This window comes from Cynocephalus volans, chromosome 10 (assembly GCF_027409185.1).
Source record: "Cynocephalus volans isolate mCynVol1 chromosome 10, mCynVol1.pri, whole genome shotgun sequence".
NCBI classification, from domain to species: domain Eukaryota; kingdom Metazoa; phylum Chordata; class Mammalia; order Dermoptera; family Cynocephalidae; genus Cynocephalus; species Cynocephalus volans.
In genome coordinates, this window is record NC_084469.1 from 131,575,561 (window position 1) to 131,597,029 (window position 21,469).

Here is a 21,469-nt window from a genome sequence, read left to right on the forward strand (position 1 = left end):
CGCGGCTGCCACGGACACCATGTAGTAGGGCCGGTTGCGGCGCCCAGTGAGCTGCAATGGTTTTGTACACGACCCCCTTTCCTAATAGCTGTCTGTCCGCCCTGCACTGTGTGTCCTGGGCCCTCATCTTCCCATGTTACTGGCTGCTGAACCGGCTCGCAGCCTTCTTCATACCCACCACCTACGAGAAGCGCCAGCCAGACTGCCCGTGCTGCCTGCAGCTGCTCAGCACCGTCCTCTTCACGCCCGTCTACCTGGCCCTTCTGGTGGCCGCACTGCCCTTCGCGTTTCTCGGCTTCCTCCTCTGGTCTCCGCTGCAGTCTGCCCGCCGGCCCTACATCTATTCACGGCTGGAAGACAAGGGCCCAGCTGGAGGGGCAGCCCTGCTCAGTGAATGGAAGGGTCCAGGGGCTGGCAGGAGCTTCTGCTTCACCACCGCCAACCTCTGCCTCCTCCCTGACTCACTGGCGAGGCTCAACAACCTTTCTAACACCCAAGCACGGGCCAAAGAGATCGGGCAGAGAATCCGCAATGGGGCCGCCCGGCCCCAGATCAAAATCTACATTGATTCACCCACCAACACCTCTATCAGTGCGGCCAGCTTCAGCAGCCTGGTGTCACCGCAGAGTGGTGATGGCGTGGCCCGGGCCATCCCTGGGAGCATTAAGAGGACAGCCTCCGTGGAATACAAGGGCGATGGTGGGCGTCACTCCAGTGAGGAGGCTGCCAACAGCCCGGCTTCCCGGAACCCAGCTGATTGCGGCCTTGAGGACGCCTGCATTGTGCGCATCGGCGGAGAGGAGGGGGGCCGGCCACCCGAAGCCGAAGACCCTGCCACCGGGAGCCAGGCCAGGAATGGGGCTGGCGAGGGCCCGAGGGGCCAGATGCCCAACCACAATCAGCGGGATGGGGATTCGGGGAGCCTGGGCAGCCCCTCGGCCTCCAGGGAGTCCCTGGTGAAGGCGCGAGCCGGGCCGGACAGCAGTGGCGGCGGCGGGGAGCCGGGCGCCAACAGCAAGCTCCTGTACAAGGCCTCGGTGGTGAAGAAGGCAGCCGCGCGCAAGAGGCGGCACCCGGACGAGGCCTTTGACCATGAGGTCTCGGCCTTCTTCCCGGCCAACCTGGACTTCCTGTGCCTGCAGGAGGTGTTTGACAAGCGGGCAGCCACCAAGTTGAAAGACCAGCTGCACGGCTACTTCGAGTACATCCTGTACGACGTCGGGGTCTATGGCTGCCGCGGCTGCTGCAGCTTCAAGGCCCTCAACAGTGGCCTCCTCTTTGCCAGCCGCTACCCTATCATGGACGTGGCCTATCACTGTTACCCCAACGGGGGGAGCATCGATGCCCTGGCCTCTAAGGGAGCTCTGTTTCTCAAGGTAGGAGGCCTCGGCCCAGCCCGAGTGCTACATGCTGGCTGGTCCCAGAGCCATGTGGGGAGGTGGGCTGCAGCCGGGGAGTCCTCACTATCTTGGGGGACCAGAGTGGGAGGCAGACAAGCCTATTCACGTAGCTGGCCCAGAGGGCCCCAGCTTAGGGATGAGGGAAATATGAATATAGGGACAAGAGCCAAGGCTCCCGGCTCAACAGGCCTCACTGGGTGATCTTGGGCCCATCCCTCAGATCTCTGAGCCACCATTTCCCCATCTATAAAATGGGGACGGGGAGTGGACCACAGCGGTGAGGCCTGGGAGGGGCTCAGAGCCTCTACTCTAGTAGCACTGTTGGTGACAGTGGTTGTGGCAATGCTGGTGGTGACAAGAGGAGGAAGAGGAGAAGGCCTGTTCACACAAGGCGGGGAAACCAGTGCCGGCCAAGAGCTGCAGGTGGGCAGATGGGACTCTCAGGCTCCCAGACCCCTTAGTACACCCTACTTGCTAAGGCCACCAGTTTCACCAGCCTAGACAACTCCCCCCCCCGCCCAGTTGTAACACAGCTGCCATGACAGGCTCTCTGCCCACCAGCCCATGGCTTTGCTTCCACAGTCACTAATTAAGTGAATCATAATTATTTCTGCTAATTTGGATGCATTTGGAGTAGTTTTTAGACCATGGTAATTTGGTCATTACACATTATCTTCTACTGAGCCTGAGACTCTCAGAGTGTCAAATTTCTGTTCTCTATCCCAAAACTGCTCTTGGTGCTTCCAGAGTTATCTGAAGCATCATTCAGCCAGCTGATGCAGAGCGGGACTTTCTGCCCCCTGAGGCAGCAGCTGCTTTGGTGTGGGTTCTTGAACCTTGAGGTAACAGGTGAAAGTGTTCAGGCTCACAGGCAGGCTGTGGCTAGGGGGTCTGCCCAGGCGGGTTTCCCTCACTTCTCAGCTCCCCTCGAGGAACGACCAGGAAGATGCTGGTGGGTGTCCTGGCCTCCAAACCCCGGCTGCTCAATAGCTCTTGGGTGGCTCTGCCAGGCCCAGAGTTGGGGTCCCTGGCTCTTCATTCACAGCAAGAGACGCTGAAATTGAATTAACTCCTCTGATAGATAGATCCAACCTTCCCATTTTGGCATATGGTCTGCTGGTGTTCTTTTCCATGGATGTATTTTTGTCTCAGCAGCCAGAGTGACTTTCTGAGGAAGGAGGGGATGTGTTGTAGGCTCGGGGGGGTGGGGAGAGTGTGGCCTCTCCCTTGCGCCCTAGTGCAGATGGCTCAGAGTCCAGGGACCTCCTTCGACCCCCGCCCCAGCACACTCTGCATTGGCCAGTCCATGCGTCCCCTCTCACCTCCCTCCTCCATTGCCACCCTGACCACTGTTTCCACCAAGGTCAACAACAGTCTCCTGGGGACAGACCCTCCTCTGTGGCTCTGTCCTAAATGTTCTTTTCATCTCTCTACCTCCTGTGTCTCAAACTGGTCTGGAGATATGTTTAATTTGGTCCATGCCATTAAAACATTTTTTTGTATTGGCCAATATTTAAAAATCAAGATATTTCACTTAAAACTCTGTTTGCAACTTCTCTTGACACCTGGGCAGATCTGGCAGCACCAAGCCTGCCGCATTCTGCATGGCTGCAGTCAGCCTGAGCGAGCTGGGGGCTGCCGCCATGGCAGGGACAACCCGCCTTATCCAGTTCTTTATTTCCAAGTGATCACTCCGGCCCAACCCTGCCCCTGGCCCAGGGAATGCCACTCCACAGCCTCTATTTCTGCCCTTGCTGATAACCCTCAGCTTTGTCCCAGCCCTCAGCCCTGCATCTGGCTGCCTCTTGGACACACTCTTGAACCAAGCTCAGCATCTGCCCCAAGCTGCCTCCTCCCAGGTTCCACCATCCCCAACCCAGAAGAGACTACCTTGGCCTTTCTCTCTGCCCTGTGCCCAGCCTATCCATCCCAGACTCTTCATTTCACTTTCCAAACACCCCTGAGTCCACCACACATCTCCAGCTCCACGACCATCCCTCGCAGTGGCTCACCTGCGATTTTGGCTTTCCTGCTCCTTTCAGCCAGCCTGCCTCCTCCCAGACCAGGTTTCACCCATTACCGCCTTCTGCTGCTGCCTCAGAGAAAAGGTCCTCCCGCTTCCCCCACCAGCCCCTGCTCAGCTCCAGCCACACTCCATCCACGAGGGGCTTGTCTTGGTCCCACCTTGCTTTGGCCGAACCACCTCTGGGGAACTCTCCTCAGCAGCCGCCAACACGAGGCAGTTCTCCCCTCGAGGGTTCTCCAGCCCTTGTGCCCAGGTGTCCTTTTGTCCATCTGTGCCATTAGACAGAGCTCCCCACAAGCAGAGCTGTGGTGTGCCCGGCACGTGGCCAACCCCGGTGCATCTTCATTGGCCAAGAGCACGACTGTTTTTCCTGCCGTGGAGGAATGAAATAAATGAGGCTGGAGAGGGGACAGGCCCAGGCCGGCGAGGGGCCAGGACATCAGAAGGATGCTGTTAGTGGTCCCTTCATCCACCTGCCTCCCATGTCTGGCCCTGCCCTCCTGGTTTACTCTGCAGGACTTGAGATCCTTTAGGGAAATGGGACTCCCTGCAAAGGAAGAGACTGGAATCCCTTCTGCCTCACGTACGACAGAGCTAATTCTGGGCACCTTTTCTATTGACAGTCTTTGCCCACCAGGACTAAAAGGCACAACCTCTCAGTACGATTGTTTGTTTTTGCAAGAGAAATACAAGACTCTGCGGCTCCCGAGAACACGAGTCGGAAATCAATAAGTTGCAGCAAATATTATGGTGGATCCTGGAGAGATCACACTGTCGATTAAGAGGGACGGGGGGATGAGGAGAGGCAGCCATGGCCTCACCACTGCTGCGGGTGTCTTCCCTCTGGGCGAGTTCTCCTCAGTGGCCTCTGCATGTGTCCCTGTCCCTACCCAGACAGTGCTGAGTGAGGGGCTGACACATTAATATCAACAAATGGGAGGCCAGGGAGAAGCCTGGCAAAGCCAGCAGCAGTTCAGAAAGCAGCTTGGATCAACGCGCAGCAGCAGCAGATCTAATCTGAACCTACTTTGACCATCTGAGCCTTGTGACCCTGGCCAACAACTTAACTTCTCTTGGCCTCAATGTATTCATCTATAAAAATGGCATGAACTTAGTATAATCCTTGTAGTTCTTCTAAAGACCTAGCAGGTAATGTCCATGAAGCACTAAGCCTAAGTGCTCATGGAATGAATACTATTATTATTGAGGAAACAGAACTCCTTGCCTGAGGAAGATAGGGGACGATAGCGCCATCATGTGGCCTTTTGAGCATTGTGGTTTTAAAAATGTTTTGATTTTACAACAGGAGGCATCAGTGGTGTGGGATTTCACAGAGCCCCTCCAGGGGCAGGGGATCCTATTAAACGGGTTTAGATCGGGCATATGGGCAAGAAGTGAATGGTGAACATGTGAGTTTAAAAACAGCCCCAAATCCAGGCCGGATAGCCTGTTATCAAATAGACATTCCCCAGCCCCCTGCCCCCCCAGGGCAGTGGGGAAGGAAAGATGTGCATCTGGGCTGGGAAAGGGATGAAGAGCTGTAGGGAGCTAGGGGTGTTTGCTGATGGAAGTCCAGATGGAGGAGAATACCAGCCCAACTTCAGCAGTAAAAAGCAAGACAAGCCAACCGGGCTCTCTGAAACAGATGGCCCGTGATGTGGCTGCTGCAGCCCAGGCCACTGCAAGCTCAAGATGTCAGGGCAGCCACCCTGTTGTGGTGTGACCCTCAGTCACAACTGCAACAGGCAGCTTGGCCTCTACAGTCCACCTCTCTGGAGAGTCCCTGGCCTGGGGTCTCATCATCATAGAAAACCCAGCCTGGAATGGATTAGCCAAGTTTGGGGAAGGCAGCTGAGGCACAAGAGGGAGGAAAGCTCAAAAGAAGAGGATGAGGGGTCAATGGAAGGCCTCCAGGGACAGGTGCCCACAGGGCCCCTGGGGAAGGACTCTTCCTTTGTGGCCTCCAGCAGCTGTCTGGGAGAGCCCTAAGGCTGGGGGCCACCTCTCTGTGGCCACCCCTCACCTCTTCCAACGATAGCACTGACAAGGGCTCAGTCTTGCACTGGGAGTTACCATTACCACCTGGGTAGGGCAGTTTCGAGTTGTCTCTGTGATGTACCATTGAGATGCTCATTTTTATGAAGCCAACCTTTGGAAACAGCCTGCCAGGGTCATCTGCAGATGGGGTGGGGTGTGGAAGGAGAAGTCTCCCTGACCCATGCCACCCTGGCAGCTCTGTCTTGGGTAAAGGAGGTGAGCAGAGAGGTGCGGACAGAGGTCTGGGAGAGTGGAGACATGAAGAGGCTGCTGTGGAGGAAGGAGAGCTGGGCTCAAGATGAGGCCATAGTTCACACGAGGCCAGCCCATGACACAGGGCCCAGAGCCACAGAGCCACAGGCCATAGCTCTCAACCAAGACTGGGGAACTGCAGGGCACCAGGGCCTGTAAAGCAGATGAAGGGACTTACTGTGCAGCCAAAAGGGGCAGAGACCAGAGAGCAAGAGGGCAGGCAGGGTCTGGGGCCTCTCAGTGCAGGGAGGGCGAGCTTTGAGGCTGGATCGCAGTACAGAGCGACGCCCAACTTCCATTTCAGGGGCGAGGAGCACCTGGACATGATTGGGTCTAGGGTGTGACCAAGGGAGGGAGGAAAGCCACCAGACAGGAGTGGTCAAGAAACTGATGGTCATGCATGCGGATGGACGCTCTGGTCACCAGGAGAGGGCAGGAACTGGGGAGAAACTGCTGTGATTCCTGCATTTTCCCCCATAATGTCTTGCATGGGTTGCCCTTGGTACTTGCCACGCCACAGGCGAGTATTTCTTCATGCATCTGCCTCACACATTGGACCCTAAGCTCCTAGAAGAAGGACATGTCCTGTCTTCCCTGAGCTCCTGAGTCTAGCCAGGAGCCTTGCACAGAGCAAGGCTTATGAGGGTTTGACCCAATGGGTGGGTGGACATTGCCAGTGTCCCTCTGCACTCAGAGCAGTGATGATGGGTGGGTGGCAGCTGTGACACCTTCCTTCTCCCCACTCCCCCAGGTGCAGGTGGGAAGCACACCTCAGGACCAAAGAATTGTGGGGTACATCGCCTGTACACACCTGTACGCCCCGCCAGGTAGGGTCACCAGCCCGTGGTTTTCCAGGGGTGGGATCAGTATCTGGGGCCTGGCTGGGATCTGGCCATGAGTTTCATCGTCAGGTCTCTCTGTTTCTCCCCTACAGAGGACAGTGCCATCCGTTGTGAGCAGCTGGACCTGCTTCAGGACTGGCTGGCTGATTTCCGAAAATCTACCTCCTCGTCCAGCACAGCCAACCCCGAGGAGCTGGTGGTGTTTGACGTCATCTGCGGAGACCTGAACTTTGACAACTGCTCCTCTGGTGAGGCCGTGCTCCCTGCCACCTGGGTCTGCTACACTGGGAGGGCATGGGCTCCAGCCACAGCTAGGAAGACTTGGGTTAGGCAGCTTGAAGAGCTTCCTGCTCCTCAAGAGAGTGTGGGTGGGATATTTAGTGAGACTATGATTTCTCTGCCCCCTAGAAATCCTAGGACATGAAGAGCCCACACTCTGCCTAGAAAGCTCAGAGGCCTCCTTGCTGGAGACAGAGATGCCTTAACAACAAAGAAGGCTTGGAGCCTCTGACACTCAGACTGAGGGGATCAGCTAATAGCACTCATCAAGTATTTATTCAGCCTTACTTTGCACCAGGAAGACCTCGAGGTCACTGTCCCTTGGAGCCCAAAAGGGATGGTGACTACTGTTCTCAGACAGAGGGAAGGCTAACGGCCAGAGTGTGTATGTGTTGGTGGCTGTGGGAGCATTCTCAAGGACACAGAAAACCAGTGACAGATAAACCACAGCCCACCTGTCTGGAATCATCACAGACTCCACTCAAGGGCAGTTACCTAAGGGACAGGGACCCAGTGACATCTGGTAGGAGTAACTGACCGGAACCAGAACAGGGGCTGCAAGCCCTTCAGGACAGGACAGACACCCTATAGCCCTCAGCATTCCTGTCTCCATCCTTCCCGCCCCACACAGATGACAAGCTGGAGCAGCAGCATTCCCTGTTTACACACTACAAGGACCCCTGTCGCCTGGGGCCGGGGGAGGAGAAGTCATGGGCCATCGGTGAGCTGGGGCTGGCGGAGGGGCCGGGGGGCTGGGCTACCCACAGGCCTCCCGAGAGACCACCAGGACTTGCCCCTAAGGCCCCACTGCTGGGGAAGGGCCCCAATCAACTGCCCCAGGCTAGCAGAAGCCTTTGCACACCCCATCTGCCCCCACCCCCAGAGAGGCCATCCTCCTCAAGGCTGGCCGGGCCCTGCCTGCAGTGACCACTCTTGGCCCCTCATCCCCCAGGTACCCTGCTGGACACAAATGGCCTCTATGATGAGGAAGTCAGCACCCCTGACAATCTGCAAAAGTAAGTACCCATGCTGCTGCAGGTGGGTGGGGGACCCCCAGTCCAGACCAGCTCCCAGGTCTGGGGTGAGGCACCGAAGCCCTGATTCAGGTAGTAGAGAGACCGTGAGGGAGAGCTCAGCTCAGACCATGAGGGCTTTTGTTTGGTGACCGAGAACTGGCCAGGCAGGTGGAGGCTGTCACAGCCCACACACCCATGGAGCTGGCCTTGCTGAGAAATCTCAGAGTGGGCCTGGAGTCTCCAGGGGGTGTTTCCTAAACCAGCAGCCAGAGTCTGGGCTCACTTGGAAAGAGCTCACCCTGGCCCCAGGCCCCAGCCTTTGGGCCCTACCTGGTGTGGGAAAAGGGACCAGAATTTCCCTGGGACAGGTCAAGGATCCACCCCTATAGAACAGCCACTGGGCACAGTGTCTGCTCAAGGGAGCCTAGCGGCATGTGGAACCAATTAGGCAAATAAAAATATGAGCAGAGATAACACAAGCCGGTCATTTTCAAAGAAGAGACAGTTCCATCCCAGCCAAACTTCAGTCTTGAACCCAGTGAGACTTCTATAAGGGACACATTTGAGAGGCTCACAGCAGAGCCAATTTATAATTCACAGCTCGAGACTGCACAGAGTCACGACAACGGTTCCTTGCAGCTAATTTAAGCCAATTAATTAGATTATAGACTAAATTTGAAACATCAGCCTATGCCGAGAAAATTATCTTTTTATGAGATGATGATTAAAAAATGACTATCAGTAACTCTCAGATCATTGATGCTGGAATTAATTATCAAAGGCAAAGGACAGAAATGGATTATATTTTTAAGCTGTAACCATGTTCTGAATGTCATTAGTGTATTTATCTTAAGGCTGATAAAAACCTTGTACAAGCCCAAGCTTGCTGGCTGTGCCTCTCCTGGCGCCACTTTTCAGTCTGTCCAGGCATTAACCCATCTGGCGGACTGTGCAGTGTCTTCTGTGGCTCCACCTCCTGGCCCAGACACTGGCCCAAGGATGCCCTCTGTGATGGGGGCTCCCACCGGGCCCAAGGATGCCCTCTGTGATGGGGGCTCCCACCGGGTCCTAAGCCTCCTGTCCAGTGGTGCTTGGGCTCCAGGGGAAAGCCTAGCAGGAAGGAGACTAGCACATTGCTTGTCTCAGGGCAGCGATGCCAGAAAGGGAGTCAGAGGACCCGGAATCAAGATGTCACATGCCCCGCCCATGTGTCCTGCCCTTCCTATAGAACCTTGAACGGCCCTTAAGCACCCTCACTTTGAGAAATGGGATGACAGCCTATTCCCCAAAGTGTCTCAGAGCCCACAGCAACACAGGAGGAAATAGAGGCTCAGGTTTGGTGACATAATCTGCTTAGGGACAGACCCACACAAGGATTGAGTCCTAGATGGGGCCTGGATGCTCTCCTGGCTCCCTTAGCCCCCCCACCCCCACCCAAAACAACAGCCATGGGGCACCTGGGGGCTTCCAGGAGTGAGGGGTCCCTGAGGCTCACGGCAAAGACCAAGTCCTCCAAACATGCCCACACTGGCTCAAAGCAGAAGCCTGTTCTAGAGGAGGGGGTGTAGGGGCGGTTCTGTCCCCGACTGGGCCAAAGCCAGGAGGGCCATGACCAACATCTGAGTTCAGAAAGAGCAACTGGGTGCTGGCCAGCCCGAGGTGGACACGGGACAGCCCGGGACAGACTCCAGAGTTCCCCTATCCAGCCAGGAACTAGCAAGCTCTGACTCAGTTTCCCTTCAGCCTGGGTCTTGGAGAGGATAGATGTTAAACCCAGAGGTTTGGTCTGACTAGCTCCTCTCCCACTTGGCGAAGAGACACAGGACTGGTGTGGGGGCTCACCTCGCTTCCTGTCTGTGGGAACAGGGTCTTGGAGAGCGAGGAAGGCCGCAGGGAGTACCTGGCATTTCCCACCAGCAAGAGCCCGGGCCAGAAGGGGCGGAAGGACCTGCTGAAGGGCAACGGCAGACGCATCGACTACATGCTGTATGGCGAGGAGGGGCTCAGCCCGGACTGGAAAGCCGTGAGTCTGGGGACTGGGCCCAGGCAGAAGGGCCATGTCTGGAGACAGCAGGACCTAGGGCCCTGCAGCCCTTGCCAGCACTGAATCTTCCTTCAGACCCCACACCCTAGGCCACTCTTTTAAAATAACACCTGAAATTCCCTCAGACCTTTAGGACCCCAGGATCCTCCAGGGCCCCATCCCTCTGCCTTCAGGAAGATCCATGCCAGCCCCAGCCCAGAGGCCTTGCATTTGGGATCCCCAGGCTGCCCTCCCCTGCCCTGCAGGCCCCTTCTTTGCAGGATGCCCTTTGGGTCTAATCAGGGTGCTTCTCTCCCCACTCAACCCAGGAGGTGGAAGAATTCAGTTTTATCACCCAGCTGTCCGGCCTGACCGACCACCTCCCAGTGGCCATGCGGCTGATGGTGTCTGCGGGGGAGGAGGAGGCATAGACCAGCCAAGTTGCCGGTATCCAAAGCAGCACGGCCTCTGTCAGCCCTTTGAGCCGCCGCCCCTCCCTGGGCCATGTCCCCTCCATTGAGCACTCAGTGCTGGGGGAGGAGGGCAGGGGACAGGGAGGGAGCCATGGCAGTCCCTGGGAGCCTGGAAGCAGTGCTCTCTGCACCTCTGGGGCCCTTGCTGTGGACAGAGGAGTCAGGCCAGCCAGGGAGTCCCTGGCTGCCTAACCAGTGCCATTCTTTCAAAACATGATTTTCTACAAATCTACAGCACAACCTAGTTTGTAAGCCGTGGGTTAGTATGAGAACCGGGTTTATGTACTATTTGTATCTCTTCTTAAGCTTCGTCCAGGGTACATGATTTTTGTCTGCTGCCAATGTTGTCTCGCATGCCTGCACCCTCGCATGCACGCTGCCCGCATGCCACGCGCCACGCCGTTGCCACACAGACCCCTCACTCGGGCCTCACCCAAGGCCAAACTCCAAATACAATCAGAACCAGCCAAAGAAGCACTTCCTGGGCCCGGGCTGCCAGCTCTCCTGCCTCCAGCCTGGACGGCTCACCGCAGGGACCGCAAGGGCTGGGTTGTTACCAGCCAGCCCAGGGCTCTTCCCAGGGTCTTGCATTCAAGGGCGATTACATTTTAAAAAGAAAAACAGAAAAAGTTAAAAACAAACTCAACCCTTCACTTTCAAGGGTCTGCAAGTCGCCAGGTAGAACTTTGCTCTTCCTGAGACAGGGTCCCTTCCCCCAGCCCAGGCACACCAGGGTCCAGCTGGCTCTGGCCACCCCAGAGGGTCCTCCAGGAGACTCCAACCTGGGCAATGGAGCCATAAACGGGAAATCCGAGAAGAGAGCATCATTTTTTTTACAGGAAGAAGGGGACTCGCAGCATTGGGGGGGGGGTGATTTTGAAAATTATAGATTTGTAGCTTCTTCTCTTCTGTCAAAACCAACACATCCTCCTCTTTCTGCCTATCCCCTTTCTCCCCCCGCAGACACCTCTCTGGTTAGGGACCAATCCTTCCCTGGGGATTTTCCCCACCCACGTGCTGGCTGAGCTCAGGAACTGCCTGCCTGCCCCCAGGTGGGGCTGCGGCTCTGGCCTCCCCAGGCCCATCCTCCTCAACAGCTACCCCAACCAATGTCAAGGCTAGGCAGGGACCCTGGACAAAGGGGCAGGAAGTGGCCCGTCCCCTCACCAGTGAGCAGGCTGGGGTGGCAAGGCCAAGGGTCACTGCTTGCCCAGGGCAGAGATTGGTACTGGTTGGCATCCAGGCACAGAAGCCACTCTGCCACCTTGTGACCAGGGCCAGCCTCAGGCACCCAGGCTCGTCATGGCAGAGCTGGTCGACAGCCTGTGGTCCCCATCTGCCTCCACACCAGGAAAGGCCTGCAGCTCCCCAGCCCCGCTTGGCAGCACTGCCTCTGCCCACCTGCCTTTAAACAGACAACGGGGGCTGCTCCCCCATCATACACAGGGTTGTTTCAAGGTGCGAGGCTCCAACCTGAGGGAATGTTTCTGACAACCCCCACTGGTCCCCTTTCCTTGTAGCGCCCTTGGCCTTGTATCCAGCCTGGCTCAGAGCCATTGCTGCCTGGCAAGGGTTGGGGGAGCACCAGGACCCTGCTATTGGAACCTCTTGGTGCTGGTGCACTGACGCTGTGCCTTGTCACCCACTGAGCTGCAAGAGGAACCAAGAGGGGTCAAGCCCTGGTTGGTGAAGGACAATTCTGCAGAGCCCAGGTAACCCAGCGCTAGAACATACATCCACAGTGACAGTTTTGTCTGAACACACCTGGCCTGGGGAGCACTTCCCTCATCCAGGACCCCCCGAGTGTCCAGAGCCAGGAAAGGGCTGCCCACGAGCAAGGACAGTCCTTCCTGGGCTCTCTGCAGCACCCCCTCTTCCAACGGTCTGGCATCTCAGGGCCTTGCTAGGCTTCATGGGGCAGAGGGTCCCCCCCTCCCAGGAGCGGCCAGGACTCTGTCCTCATACAGGTGGGGCTCTACTGGCCAGGCCGAGCCCCGAGACCTCCTAAAGGGCAAGCTGGCTATGTGCACAAGGACAGCAGCTGACGCCAAGGCCCAGACCCCTACACCAGAGTATCCAGCACAGCTTCCATCCCCCGGAGAGAGGTTGACCCTCCCAGGGGCAGCACATGGGAGTTGGAACCACATTCTTCTCTTCCTCCCCTCACAGGGCGGCCTTAGGCAAGTCATGCCGCCCTGTGCCTTGATCATCTGTCATCACAAGGTCACTTCTGCCTAGCCAGGTCCTGGCATCCAGAGCAGGAACGGGACGTCCTGCTTCTCAGCTACCCTCACACCCTCCTCAGCGCCGAGACCGCCCAACCACGCCTTTCATCATGGTGTGCCTGTGGACTCCCAGGGCTTGCATACAAGTCAGGCTTTTCCATTTTGAGTTTTTAAAGAGAAAAAAAAAGAAACATTGCCAGCATCTCAGAGTCTGCGGCACCTAAGGCCTGGGAGGGGGCAGACAAGGGTCACCCAAATCCCAAACCAGGCTCTGTGCCTGCCCTGGGCCCAGCCTCAAGAGAAGCCATGAGGCCGGTGGGGTCCGCTTAGGAAGGAAACGTTCATTTCCATTTGTCCAAAACCACCTTGAGTTTTAAGTATGAATATTAACCTTGATGCTTTTTAACTATTGTATTAACTTGCTGAGATTTAGAAATACTGTTTTAAAAAAAAAATTTTTTTTAATTTCTGTATTTTTTTCTGTATTGTATCCTCATGGGACATTAGGGGTTTTCTACGGTAAGCACTCCTAAGGTTTTGGTAAAAATATTATCAAACATATATCCAGACGATTCTTCCCTAGAAGAAAATCTTTACACCTGATAAAATATTTTGAAAAGAGAGGTAGACTTTTTCCTTTATTGGTGCTGAAAGGAAGGACAGATAACGAGGAGAAGGAAAATAAAACTGTGAGGCTCAAGGCTGGTGTTCTCCACTTATTTGAGCGACAAGCTGGGGCCAGGCCCTGCTCTGACTCCAGCCCCCAGGGCTGGGCACCTGAGCGGGGTGTGGGGGGACAGCCTTTCCTGCCTCTGCTTGCAGGATGGGCACAGCCCAAGTCTACCTGAAATGCTGAGGCCTCGGGCTGTTGGTCTCTTAATCAGCGTCTGCTTCCTCTGAGAACTGGGAGATAAATAGCAAAAGTGCACCTTGAGTGCATGGAAGGAACAAGGCTGTGGCCATCTCGAGATTCTCTGGCCTTCCTGGTGAAGCAAGGCTGGGCTGGGCAGCTTTGCACCGCACCCCACCTGCCCCAAGACTTCTGAGGGGGCGGGAGGGCCTCCTGATACCAGGCAGCATGGAGGAGGGAGTGTGCACAGGGGAGGAGGGGACAGTTCCACTTCCTGGCTCCCTTTCCTGAGGGCTGGTTTCCTGGGTGTGCACCTCAGAAATGCTTTGGGACAGCCTCCTCTCTGTCGTCTCAGCAGCCTGGCGTTCAGGTCTCAGGTCTGGGCAGGCCACCTGCTCGTGCTGCGCTGAGAGCAGATGCCCAGATGCTATAAATGTGGCTTGGTGAGGTTTCCCAATGGGTGAAAGGGCCAGAACCCAGTCCTCTCAGGCCTGGCTCTGCCAGGATCTCCAGGCCCCTGGGACCCAGCCACAACTCAGTCTCCACCCTCTAGAAACCTTCCTAGCTAAAGCCAGACAGGCAGGGACCTGGGGATTCCCAGCGAGCGAGACAGGCAACGCAGGCTCCCGCCACTGGCACCACCCAGCTAAGAGAGTAGCATGTGCAGCCCATCTGCCAGCCCGAGCAAGACCCCTGCCTCTATCCCCTTCCAAGTAGGGCAGGAGACATCACTGCCTTGGAGCTTTCTGAGCAACTCAGAACCATTAGTAGGCTGGTCTCCCTGGCCCGTCCATGCTGCCTTCCCACACCTGGAATTAGGAGCTGGCAGTGCAAAGATCCAAAAATGGAAGCGGGTCTCCTCCATGCCCCGAAGCCGAGCAGGTCCCCAGAAGGAGAGGAACACCTTCAGTCTTCCTTCCCCACAAAGCCAGAACGATTCAGAGCCTGTCGCCCTCGGGCCACTTTATTTCTCAGCAAGTCAGGGTTAGTTTAGGGTGTCTGTAAGTCTGAACTCCATGGTGACATCTCCGGTGTGGGGGTGAAACTCCACAGCATAGCTGACTGTCTGCAGGCCATGTGGCGGTGCTCGGGGATCCAGCGTGGCACTGAAGAAGTACACGGCCTGCTTGCAGTGGGGGTTCCAGCAACAGTCCCCCTGTAGGAGGAGCAGCAAGAAGACCATGAGGGATCCCTGGCACCTGAGCCAGCTTCCTGGACAGCCTCCAGCCCAGGCAACTCCCAGTGGGAAAAAACTGCTCAGGGTCCAGGTGACTGGGGCCACGGAGGAGTTATCCTCTAGCCTGAGGAACATGTGACAGGAATGCCTAGAGCACAAGGGGGTGGCACTTGTGCTTGGGTCATCAAACACTCGTGGGCTGGCGCACAGAGCAGTACCTCATCTTCTGTGGGTTCCAGAAGGCCAGTGCTGACCATGCGGTCTGGGGTCAAGTGGTATTCCATCCACAGGACGGCCCCGTGGCTCCTCCCGGGCCTAGCAGGAAGTGTTGGGCAAAAAGAAAGTCATGCAAGGGATAAGTGGGCACAGCCATGGCCCACTCTCTGCTTTCCAGAAACCTCTGGTCTTCCCCACTTCCAGCCTGCCCAGATTGGAGCCCGTAACACTCTACCTAAAGGCCACACACAAAAAGCCGAGCAAGGATAGCCAAGCTGAGAGTCCCCATTTGCTCTTCGCAGCCTGGCCAAGAACTCAGAGTAACAGGATAGATGGGGCCGGCCCGTGGCTCACTCGGGAGAGTGCGGTGCTGATAACACCAAGGCCCCGGGTTCAGATCCCATATACGGATGGCCGGTTTGCTCACTGGCTGAGCGTGGTGCTGACAACACCAAGTTAAGGGTTGAGATCCCCTTACCGGTCATCTTTTTAAAAAAAAAAAAAAAAAAAAAGAGTAACAGGATAGAGCCAGCTCGGCTGCAGGAGGCCCAGTCCCCTCACCAGGCTGAGGTCCACAAGGCTCAGAGCACAGCCCCAGCACCAAAGGCTGAAAGACCCTCCCAGACACCCTGGACAGTAGCTCGCGCTCTAGAAAGGTGATGGCACCTTCTCTGCTTGTGCTGCATGCCCCCTTGTCCAAGGAGCCCCGAGGAGCTCTGGACTCAGGGCCTTCCCCTAGTTAGAAGTTCTTCCTCCAGGATGAAGCAACTTCCCTCCATGAAGGGAATGGAGCTGGATAGGTCTGAATGCCTTGCAGCAAGCATCCCTCACCAATTCCTAACCTGCTTTAATTCCCAGGAGAGCTCAAGAAAATGGTCCAATGGGTAACCATAGCAACCAAGTTCCCGTTTCTCTGCAGCTGTGATCTAAGAAGGGAGCCTCAGATGGGGGGATGAGCAAAGCCCTCTCTGGCTCTCCCCGCTACTCATACACGCCCAGAGGCGTGGGAGCCACACAGAACCACTTCTGACAAGGAAGGGCAAGGACAAAGCATCCTACCACTTGGAAGTGAGCCAAAAAAAGCATCTCTCAGGCCAGCCATGCTTCACCACATGGGCAATCACTTCTAGAGAGAAAGCAGCCCCCTCTTTTTCCACCCCCCACACCCTCCTGGAGCCTACACTCACCTCCTCAGCTCCATGGACCCTTCAGCACGCACAGGATGCTGGGGGACTAGCTGCTGAAAATCAAAGGTCAAGATCTGCTGGGGCTCAGAAAGGCGGCGGCAAGGGTACTCCCACAGTGGGTGCGGCTCGGCTTCCTTGCTCTCCCTGAAGTCCAGGGCACACTGAGAAGAGAAAGGGACTTGGGGGTCTGCAGAGACAAAGCCAGCAACTGGAGGAAGGGGATCTCTGTGGCCTGACTCCGTCAGGGTATGTGCAGTCACATGGGGTGCCTGGTCACACCAGCTGGCTTCTCCCTCCCCTACCCACTCTTCAGCTGGCTCCTGAGCAGGTCACTCCACCTAAGCCTCACTTTCTCCCTTTTTAAAATGGGAAGACAATGCCTATCTCCTGAGCTATTTTGAGGACTAAATGTCTACATCAGTGAAAACACCTTACACTATCCACTACAGCTGCAGGACCACCAGACAGGAGGCTCATAGACTACAAGGAAGAGACAATCAGGTGACAAGCAATCCCAGTGCCTGGGAAAAGTACTGGCATCCATTGGGGGAACTGGGCTGGGGCAGCACAGAAATGGGATAGGAAAAGGTGCCTGGTGGGGGTGAGTTCCAGGCCAGGTCCTGAAGGTCAAACAGGAGCTAGCAGGAAAAGAACAGGGGCGGGCAGAGGGAGTGCAGTCAAGAGCTAAGCAGGGAGAGGAGGTGGGGGGATAGCCCGGGTGAACTTGGGGGAATGGGGGGCAGGGGGGAAGGCAGGGAGTGATTCAGGGCTTTCCTGCAAGCAGACATGGCCAGATCAAAAATCTACAAGTTCACTTGGGCTCTGTCTGGAGGAAGGCTGCAGCAGGAGAAGCAGGAGGCTTCAGGTGAAAGGGGTCCAGACCAGGATAGGAATAGTGCAGGAGACACCTGGACTGCAAGCTCACAGGGGACATGATGACCAACTGCAAGTGAAGAGACGACTTGCCAGGGATGACATCTGGTGCCCCGAGCCTGGCTGGCAGCTGTGAAGTGACACCAGGTCTAAGATGGGACTCTGGAAGGGGCCAGGCTGGGGGTGGGGGAAAGGCAGGTGGATTTGGGAAGCATAAAAGTCAAAGCGCCTGATGACACTCAGTGGAGATGCACACTGCTCTTAGCTATCTGCTCAGGAGAGATGCAAACACTGGCCAGGGATCCGAGTGGCAGAGCCATAGCAACAAGAGAGGGGACGGGGACAGGGACAGCCAGGAAGGGCAGGGTCAGGAGCAGGAGCCTGCAGGAGACCTAGAACACATGACATCTCAGGGGATGGCAAGGGTGGGAGGAGCCCAGGAAAGAGCCTGAGGAATGGCTGAAGGGACCCAAAGCGCATGGCATCTTGGCGCAAAGGAGATTTCTAAAAGCATGGAATGGTCAGCAGTCTGCTATGGAAGGGCAGGTAAAACGCAGACTGAACATATCCACTGGCTTTATTTACTTAATAAAATGTTTACATAGGCAACCCACATTCACTATAGAAAAATGGGAACAGAAAGACAAGCAAGAGGTGGAAAACGGTGACCACCTCCTACTCACATGGCCAACACCGCGGGGTCACTCTTCTATCCCTTTTTCTGTGTATGTGTGAATTTCTTTTTTAAAATTAAATTAAATTTATTTATTCATTGTACATGTTTATGTGGTACAGTTTGTTATTTTACTATGTGCATGAATTTCTCAATACATTTAAAACAGGCGCATGCTCCTTGCCCTGCCTTCCTTGCGTGGACATATCATGACTCTCTTCACTTCACTCCTCACAGATCCAAATACCACTGGTGCTGTCGTGACTGCCCTGGGTCCTGGGGGATACAGACCCTGGAGGCTGGCCCACTCCCTACTGCTGGACATCAGGGCACTGCCAATATCTACTATCTGAACAACCCGCAGGGACCCTCTCTACACACCCCTCTCTACACTCCAGCACACTCTCCTGGAATGGAGCATTCCCAAGATGAAACTGGCTGCCTCAGATGAAAGCTTCCAGCCTTCTGGAAAGGCTATCTCAACAGAAAACAAGCTGCTGGCATTGGCAGGAGAAGTTCCAACAGCATGGTGATGAATGAGCCCCAGCCTGAGATTCCAACTTGGGGGTTACAGCTGAGGTCAAAAAGGGCCCAGTACCATACAACAGATCTCAGGTTAATGCTCATGGAGAGCTGAGCAAAATGCAGCACCTGGCCCCTCTGCCCCCAACAGAAAGGTCTCCGCATACCACCTGTGCTGCCCCAGCTGGGTCCCTCTACAGAAGCCAGATGTCCCTGTCAGAGGCCTGCGGCCATGCAGAATGGGTGGGTAGGACACTACTCAGAGCTGCAGTCCTGCCTACCTTAATCATCTCGTCCATGATATGCACATCAAAACCTTCGCAGTCGCCACAGGGGCTCCGGATCCGCCACAGGTCCTGTGAGGAAGGCACAGTCCTGTCTAAATGCACCCACCAGGGGACAGGGAAGTATGGCCATATGAACAAGAAGGGTCAAGAGGACAACAAGGATAAGAGGCAGATTGTGTGTCTCCTGCATGCCTGGAAAAGAGCCCCAAGGGTGAAAGGACTCAGAAATACCAAGGATGCAGGATGGTTTCTGTTGTAGACTCTGGGGTGGGGATCTGCAAACTCTGACATGATCCTCTCCTATAGGGGGGACACTCAGCCAGAGCTACCAGGCTGGGGTTTTTATGCATACTTAATGTCATTTCTTCAGGAATAAATGTATAAGCATTCTCCAAGGCTCTGTGCCTGTAAACAGAACATGCACATGATGGGAAAGAGAAAAAGTTCCCTTAAGGGAGGAAAGCAGAACACACTCAGGCCTGTCCACCTTCCATCCTCTGTCCCCTGGGACATATGCTTGGAAATAAGTGTCATTCTCTATGTCCCCTCTTTGGCCACACAAACCAGAATTCATGTGGAAATCCAATCAGATAAATAAATAACACAAAAAAAATTCCCACAAATTAAGTGATGGAGCCACTAAGCTACCAGCAGATAAAGCCATTCTTACAAAAGAAATATTAAATAAGATTCACCCTAACATTTCAGGCCAAAAGCATTTCAAAATGCTTTTAATAAAAAATGCCTTTCCCAAAATGACTTTGTGACTATGGTTCTGCTTTGATGAGAAAATTAAAACGAAGCTTTTCAATTTTGTCTTGTATTGCAAAGCTGACTCTCCTATCTCAAAATGCTTTTATGGAACCTCAGCTCTTAATGAGGGCAGAGCAAGCTGCACAGCATGTCTTCTGAAATGCTTAATTTATATTTTTTAATTATTCTGATAAGGCACAATTGTAAAATGACAACACATAGCCATTTCCATTTCATATGTCAAATTACTACATTTTTAAAAAGGCAAGTGTCTTGTATTCAACCCTGCATGCACTGATACGTAAAAGAAAGACCCAAATCATCAAGGCCCAGGTTGCTCCATCTGCACCCAAGGTCTTTGCAAGAAAACCAAGTTCCCCACCCCCTTTTTCCTTTTGTTTTCTGCAAAACCCTCTAGGTGGCCTACCCTGAACTCCACGACCACAGCATGCAGCGAAGCAGCCTGGGGCATCACCACAGCACCAGGCCCCAGGTGCTGGTCCACAGCAGTCCGGACATACCAGAAGTACAGGTTGTGCCACGGCAGCAGGCTGGTGGTGAAGAACGGCTCACCCAGGAGGACAGAGACCTGGTGACCAGAGCAAAAAGCAGGACCCAGGCATCAGAAGGGTTCAGCTGAAGAGTTAAGGACAAGCCACAAGTTTCACAGGAACATGGAAGTAACAGGCCATTCATTCATTCACTCATTCAGTGAACAAACAAGCATGTCACATCCAAATCTGCCCCTGAAGATACAAATGTGAGAAACACCTGCCCTCAGGAATGCAGGGTGAAAGAAAGAAGCAGACAATAGTGAGCTGTCCTCATGTGACAGACGGAAGCAAGGAGGGGTGCATGGAGGGACCCCAGAGGTAAGCCCACCAGAAAGGGCTTCCAGAATGGCATCCTTTCAATCCCCACTCAAAGTTTTATCATCACAACTTACCAGTGTGTGTCTAACTCTGTCTCCCTCACTAGGTTCTGAGCATGACAAAAATGTGGACACAGGCAGCACAGTACCCCAAGCAAAGTACCTGGCCTAGAGCAGATGTTCAGTAAATATTTGCTGAGTAAATGAACAAATGCTTGACTCAGAGTCAGAAAAGCCTAGGAGTGGAAAGAGGTGTTCCAGGCAGAGGGACAGGCTCAGGCAGGGCAGGGGCAGAGGCAAGCATGTGTGTGAGAGAAAGTCCATTGCAGGAGCATGCTCTGCAAGTGTGCAGAAGGTGGCATGGGAAAGCGGGAGGCCAGACCACCCAAAGGCAGTAGATGATAGAGTAAGGGGGCTGGCCTCACCCTGGAGGCAAGAAGTGATCATGTAAAGCTTTAATCAGGGATACAAAATAAGAAATGTGTTTTAAAAGATTCCTCTGAAGTATGTGGGGAGAACACTTGCAGGTAGAGCTGGGGATAGGAGGTGACGTAGGCAAGTGCTGTACAGCACAGGCAAGGAGGGGGACTGTGCAGAAAGGGAGGAGAGGAGGACGTGTGGAGTCTGAGGAGTCAGACTGCCCAGGACTTCGGCCCAATCAGATGGGCATCTGAGAGGAGCTAGTCAGAGATGGCAGAGACACAGTAGGAAATTCTGCAAGACTGAAAAGGGTTGGCCCTGAGCACTTCCCCTGTCCCTTGCATCTCCCCACATTGGGAAGAAGGCCAGAATGCCTGTTCCCACCACTTCTATTCAACAGTGACCTGGTGTCTAGCCAATACATCATATTAATGGCTTAAAGAATTTAATTTTCTTCTAAACCCTCATCTATGAGGGGGAAAAAAGGGCAACATGTACATGAATGTTCTTAGCAGCACTGTTCACAATAGCCAAAGAGTAGAGACAACCCAAATGACCACCAACTGATAATTGGATAAATAAAATGTGGTATATCCATACACCACATGGAATATTATTCAGCAATAAAAAAAAGAAGTACTGATTTATGCTACAACATTGATGAAAACAATATGCTAGGTGAAAGACGTCAGTCACCAAGGACCAGGTATTGTATGATTCCATTTACATGAAATGTCCAGAACTGGCAAATCTATAGAGATAGAAATAGTGGTTTCCAGGGCTAGGAGGACTGGGGGCAATAGGGTATGATTGTTAATAGGTATAAGGGTTTCTTTTAGTAATAAAAATATTCTAAAATTGATCTGGTGATGGCAGCACAACCTTGTGAATACACTAAAATCACTGAACTGTATAGTGAAAATGAGTAAATTGTACAGTATGTGTATTATATCTCAGAAAAGCTGTTATTTAAAAAAAGGCATGGGGGGAAATGCACAAAAGACTTGAATATACATTTCAGCAAACAAGACATATGAATAGCTAAGAAGCACATGAGAAGATGGTCA

At 54.3% G+C, this 21,469-nt stretch overlaps 2 protein-coding genes across 4 annotated transcripts in view; one reads left to right on the forward strand and one right to left on the reverse strand.

The window, feature by feature from the left end:
* Nucleotides 1–56: 56 nt before the first annotated feature.
* On the forward strand, nt 57–10,306 carry SMPD3 (sphingomyelin phosphodiesterase 3). The gene is made up of 7 exons (XM_063113087.1): nt 57–1,376; nt 6,467–6,542; nt 6,650–6,805; nt 7,468–7,557; nt 7,789–7,852; nt 9,719–9,875; nt 10,205–10,306. Exons 1-7 carry the CDS (start codon nt 57–59, stop codon nt 10,304–10,306), a joined length of 1,965 nt encoding a protein of 654 aa, XP_062969157.1.
* A 4,060-nt stretch (nt 10,307–14,366) lies between these two features.
* Nucleotides 14,367–21,469, reverse strand: part of PRMT7 (protein arginine methyltransferase 7) — a 44,696-nt gene continuing 37,593 nt past the window's right edge. For all 3 annotated transcript variants that reach the window (XM_063112937.1, XM_063112936.1, XM_063112935.1), the window contains 5 exons: nt 19,539–19,700; nt 18,353–18,427; nt 16,004–16,164; nt 14,819–14,915; nt 14,367–14,579 (listed from right to left, as the gene is read on the reverse strand). In XM_063112937.1, the coding sequence (XP_062969007.1) occupies nt 14,409–14,579; nt 14,819–14,915; nt 16,004–16,164; nt 18,353–18,427; nt 19,539–19,700 (666 nt within the window). In that variant the 3' untranslated portion in view covers nt 14,367–14,408. The remainder of the gene's footprint in view (nt 14,580–14,818; nt 14,916–16,003; nt 16,165–18,352; nt 18,428–19,538; nt 19,701–21,469) is intronic.